This window comes from Cebus imitator, unplaced genomic scaffold (genome assembly GCF_001604975.1).
Source record: "Cebus imitator isolate Cc_AM_T3 unplaced genomic scaffold, Cebus_imitator-1.0 Scaffold365, whole genome shotgun sequence".
NCBI lineage: Eukaryota > Metazoa > Chordata > Mammalia > Primates > Cebidae > Cebus > Cebus imitator.
In genome coordinates this window covers 1,147,683-1,152,671 of record NW_016107680.1, presented here as the reverse complement: position 1 = coordinate 1,152,671, position 4,989 = coordinate 1,147,683, and the positions used below count along the sequence as shown (strand labels likewise).

Sequence of the window (4,989 nt, the reverse complement as noted above, 5' to 3'; positions counted from 1 at the left end):
CCCAGCTAATTTTTTGTATTTTTATTAGAGACGGGGTTTCGTTGCATTGGCGAGACTGGTCTCCAACTCCTGGCATGAAGTGATACACCCGCCTCTGCCTCCCACAGTGCTGGGATGACGACTGAGCCACAGCACCCAGCCTTGATTTTCATGAATACTCTCCACTTGTCATAAAATTCTAGGAGTCACAGTTTTCTAAAGGGACTAAAACACAGCACTTCCTAATCATGGAAAATTCTCCAGATTGTGAATTAAAGCTTTTAGCAGAATCTCAGAATTTCCAGACTAAGTGCACAGAACAAGGTGGGATTATGAAAGCCTTTGTCACTTCCTAACCTACAGCAACACTGGATGAGGTAAGATAGAATATGACCTGCCTAAGTTTGCAAAGCGGAACTTAAGAACTGCAGGTTCTCATATAATACATACTCAGTATAATAACTGACATTTAGAAGCTTGGCCACTGATTGATAAATGAATCATGCTAGAAAATATGCATTTACGACCTTTTAAAAATGCACTTTGCAGTTAGTAAGAGTTCAATAAAATAGAAACCGTGCATTAAGTGGTCTTTATTGATGTTTTACATTCAGTTATTTCTTCATGATCAGTTCTTCAGTTAACTGTACAAGTATGATAAATTATTTTCTATTTGCTGTGGGAATTTAAATGTAAAATAAATACAAAATACATTTGTGGTTTAATGAACATTCAATGAAGCATCCTTTCTGAGGTATTCCTCTCAGTCCGGTTTTATCCCAGATCTTTTTACTTCCCCTAGGGATAGTCTATTAAACCACACAATGGATCTGTGAACTTGTGGATCAAGTTCACTGAATCAGTGAACTTGTGTTGAAATATATTAGACATATTTTTTGATCTCATCATACAAGACCAATACAAAAGCACCGCCCATGCCTCTCAACACATTGGACCAGGCACCTTTGAAGAAGGCCTTGGCTCCTTCATCTTTTGCAATCTTCCTCCAGCAGTCAATTGTCCCCGTGTACATAATGTCCGCTGTGGAAACAAATGTTGGTGAGGGCTCCATAACGCTGGAGGAAAGAGACTTTTCCTCTGAAAGATCTCTGCACACACTGTTACCAGTTTTGTAAAATTAGGGTCATCTGGGCATGAAGTCCCAGCTCCATGCAACATTCAACTGGACATCTCCTTCCTTGCTTAACTGGCAGGCTCCTCCTGTCATTCCTAGTCCATTAGTTCAAGGTCAGTGAAGAACTGGGGCAATTAAACAAGCAATTCACAGACTGCCCAACTGAAACAGGAAGGGCACAGTGGAGCAGGAGTGTTATGCTACGTGGTTACCTTTTTTATGGAGGACCAAACTGAGGCCTAGCCTCAGATTACACTGCACAAGGTTATGCAGTTACAATAAAAGGCTGTAGCTATTAATAAAAAGCTGAAACATATGAAACTGCTAACACTGGACTGGTTTTTATTTTTAAAGTGTCAATTTCCTATGGTTCAACCAATAGAAGCCAAAACTTTTTCTGGTACAACACATTGCTTCAGGCCATCTCTACCCAGCTAAACACCCCGTCCCACTAACACCTGTGGTAACCAGGAGGGAAGCAAAAGTTCTTTGTAAGAAGTAGCTAACTACTTCTTTTCTCTGGCTTTTGCACCCAGGCTGTAAGGGAAGAGGGCCTAGGGTCTCTATAATGCTAGATACCTACTTAAATTCACATCTAAATATCTTATTTTTGTTGTTCTTATCATCTCTTTAATAAAACGGAAAAAAAACTCTGCCCTTAAGGGATAGTTGAGAATGTTAGGGGGAATTAACACAATCTTTCTTCCCTATGTCCTTATCAAATAATTTTGAAAATGAATTTCCAGTAAGGAAGACTGAAAGGAGCACTGTGAAACGTTCTCCTGGGACAAAAATAAAGAAGTGTACATCAGTAGAGCACAGCTTACCCCCTTTCCGGCCGGACTGCATCATCATCCTACGACGAACAGTGTCAAAGGGGTAGGACACCAGCCCTGCGACCGCCGTCACACTCTGGGCAATCATCCAGCTCACAAAAATGTGCACATTCTTGGGGTCAGGCAGCATGCCTGTGGACAGAGCCAAGAAGCCGAGGCGCTATGAGGTGACTACTCTCAGCAGAACGCAGGTGGAGAGAGAGAGGCCACTGCACCTCCAACTCCACACTCTGACCTTGCGGAGAACCTGCCCCTATGTAGGTGCCTCACATATGACCAGGCAGCCAGCAAAGGTGGCTGCGGCCCTCTAGACCCAGTGCTCTGCTTGTATCCAGGGTACTGGAAGTGGCTTCAAGTTAAACTCAGTAACTGCTATGGTTGTGTCTAGAGGGAGACAGCCTCCCGCTTCCTCCTCTCTGAATAAGTAAAGGCTGGAGTTTATTTCAGTAGAGGACACAAAGAATCCTTTAATGATTAATTTACTCACAGCACCTCTGCACTCAGAAGCCTCAGTTTAGCCCAGAGACTAAAAAAAGCAAGGTCAGCACATACCAAATCCTTTGTGAGTTACAGACCCCACAGGATCTTCTCTCCAGACCCCCCTCCTTCTCCCGATGCCCCTCTCTCACCCTTGGCAGTATCATAGACTCCGAAGTAGGCAGCTCTATAGATAATGATGCCTTGGACAGAGACGTTGAAACCCTGGTAGAGACCTCTCAGGCCATCAGACTTGAAGATCTTGATGATACAGTCGCCCAGACCGTGGAACTCACGCTGGGCGGCGCCCTTGCCCACGTCGGCAGCCAACCTGGTCCTAGCAAAGTCCAGCGGGTAGACAAAGCAAAGGGAGGTGGCCCCAGCGGCCCCGCCGGACGCCAGGTTACCAGCAAAGTAGCGCCAGAACTGCTTGTGCCGATCCACACCCCCTAGGAAGAGCTGCTTGTACTTGTCCTTGAAGGCGAAGTTGAGAGCTTGGGTGGGGAAGTAACGGATCACGTTGGCCAGGTTACCCCTCCAGAAAGAGAGAAAGCCCTGCTCCTTGGGGATTCTCACCACGCAATCAATGATCCCTTTGTACTGCTTCTCAGCGCTGATCTGTTTGCTGGCATGCTGGACCTGGTGGTGGGGAGGGTGGGTGACAGAAGACAGGCAGGGCAGAGGGAAGGGAAGAGGACAGGAGAAAAAAGAAGGTTTGCACTTCCTAGATTTCTCTTTGAGGAAAAAAAAAAGGATAAGGAAATCAAATGGATACTGAGGACGTGTAAATGAATGTTAGTTACTGGATAACAAGCCAAAATAATCCAGTGTTGCTTCAATTATTAGGGTATTTGAGGGAACGGTGTTGCCCCAAATAAACTGTATAAAGCTAGCCATTTATTTATTTCATTTTCCCTAGGTTTGAGAACTGTAGGAGGGGCTTAATGGGGGAGAGAAATGAGTATCACCCCTTGCTTCAAAGGGCTTTGGATTCAGTAGACATGATGGGCAGGAATGACAATTTCTCAGTGTCAGACAGATCACCCTGGAGATGAGGATCTCTAGTAAATGCTCCAATAGAGGAAGAAGAATAAATCCACTAAGCACCGGAGCTCCAAAATTTTCAAGCAGATAATCCAAGTAATTAATTATTGAGGGTTTGCTGTCGTTGTGAGCAATCTGTGGGGGGTTTCATTGTTGGTAATTTTGACTCCCAAATTGGGCTCTTCCTCACTGAGGCGCCCTGACCTTTTGGGCAGGTGGAGAAAAGCAGAAGAGGATGACGATAAGCCATTGATCGACCAGGCAGGGGAGGAAAAGATTTGGAGACAGGATGAGTAACGTGATCTGAGTTTACTCCAAAAATTGTTTCTTAATCTTTCAAAACCTCGGCTTCATCTGTAAAATGGAGAATAACTCTCTCACAGAGGTTATATAAAGATGAATGAAACAGCGTCAGCCTACACACAGCATTGTGCATGAGCTCCGATAAGGGAGTTCTCGGGTGATGGTTACTTTGATGCTTTTATTGTAAAGGTGGGTGTGCATAAGACGGTGCCAAAAAACGCTGGCAATCACTAGGTGGCCCGGCCTGAGTGCATGCCCGCGCTGTCACGGGCGCAGGATCTGGCTCGCGTAAGCCGGCTCCGGGTGGGTTTCCATATATAGACACCCGAACGCCGGGCGCCACCCGACACCAGGAATCCGCGACTGACGCTGGACCTGTCTCTACGCAGAGGGCACCTTCCCTCGCCGGCGGGCGGGCCCCGGGCCTGTGGCCTGGAGCAGACTGTCCGCGGCGCCCCACCCGACCCGGCCCGTGCGCGCCCCGGCACCGCGCGCGCCCCTGCACCGCGCCCGCCCCGGCACCGCGCGCGCCCCTGCCCCGCGCCGTCCTCACCTGCAGCAGCAGTTTGACCCTCTCGATGGGGGCGACCGCGGTCTTGGAGACGGCAGCGGCGACGCCTCCGGCCAGGAAGTCCTTCAGGAAGCTCAAAGCGTGATCGCCCATGGTGGCGGCCGGTCGCACTCAGCCCGCAGGCAGCCCGCTCGCGCTCTCGCCCACGCCCGGCCTGGCACCGCCGCGCCGTCCCCGACCCTGCGCGACGCGAAGGGGCCGCCGCTTCTCCCGCAGCCCCCTTTATATCGCCGCCAGGCTCTCGCGAGAAGAGGCGGGCCGCGGCCGGCGCGCGCGCAGCGCATTGGCTGGGCAGGTGCGGGGCGCCCCCTCCTCCGCGCCGCAGAGGGCATCGGGGGCGAAGGCGCTTCCGGGAGCGCGGCTGGGCCGGGGGCTGTGCCTGCGACTTGGGACGTTTAAAGGGCACATTCATGTTCTCGGCCCCGCCGGGCCCAGGGAACACCGTGTCACCGCGGCACGTGGGCAGCGTATTTATAGCACAGGCCGCCGTAGGCCGGGGCGAAGCCGCCAGTCGGGCGTTCCTGACCCTCCGGCCTGCACGGGCCGCGCTCGGGCGCGGGGCTTTCGGGCTGTTTCCTCCTCGTCGATGTAAAGGCGCCCCCCACCAGAGCTCGCTGCCTGGATTTGGGCCTCTTCAGAGCCGT

At 50.3% G+C, this 4,989-nt stretch overlaps 1 protein-coding gene across 1 annotated transcript; it reads right to left on the bottom strand.

The window, feature by feature from the left end:
- Positions 1-545: 545 nt before the first annotated feature.
- On the bottom strand, positions 546-4,590 carry SLC25A4 (solute carrier family 25 member 4). Its single transcript, XM_017506925.2, has 5 exons — positions 4,328-4,590; positions 2,580-3,066; positions 1,942-2,082; positions 847-1,020; positions 546-816 (listed from the first exon to the last, which is right to left on the bottom strand). Exons 1-4 carry the CDS (start codon positions 4,436-4,438, stop codon positions 863-865), a joined length of 897 nt encoding a protein of 298 aa, XP_017362414.1. The 5' UTR covers positions 4,439-4,590; the 3' UTR covers positions 546-816; positions 847-862.
- Positions 4,591-4,989: the final 399 nt, after the last annotated feature.

Excerpts from the sequence above, each read along its gene's own strand:
- SLC25A4 (XM_017506925.2), bottom strand. The coding sequence starts at position 4,438 with ATGGGCGATCACGCTTTGAGCTTCCTGAAGGACTTCCTGGCCGGAGGC. Across the intron at positions 2,083-2,579 it reads AGTCTATGATACTGCCAAGG|GCATGCTGCCTGACCCCAAG; the intron begins GTGAGAGAGGGG and ends CTCTGTCCACAG. Across the intron at positions 1,021-1,941 it reads GCAGTCCGGCCGGAAAGGGG|CGGACATTATGTACACGGGG; the intron begins GTAAGCTGTGCT and ends TTGTTTCCACAG.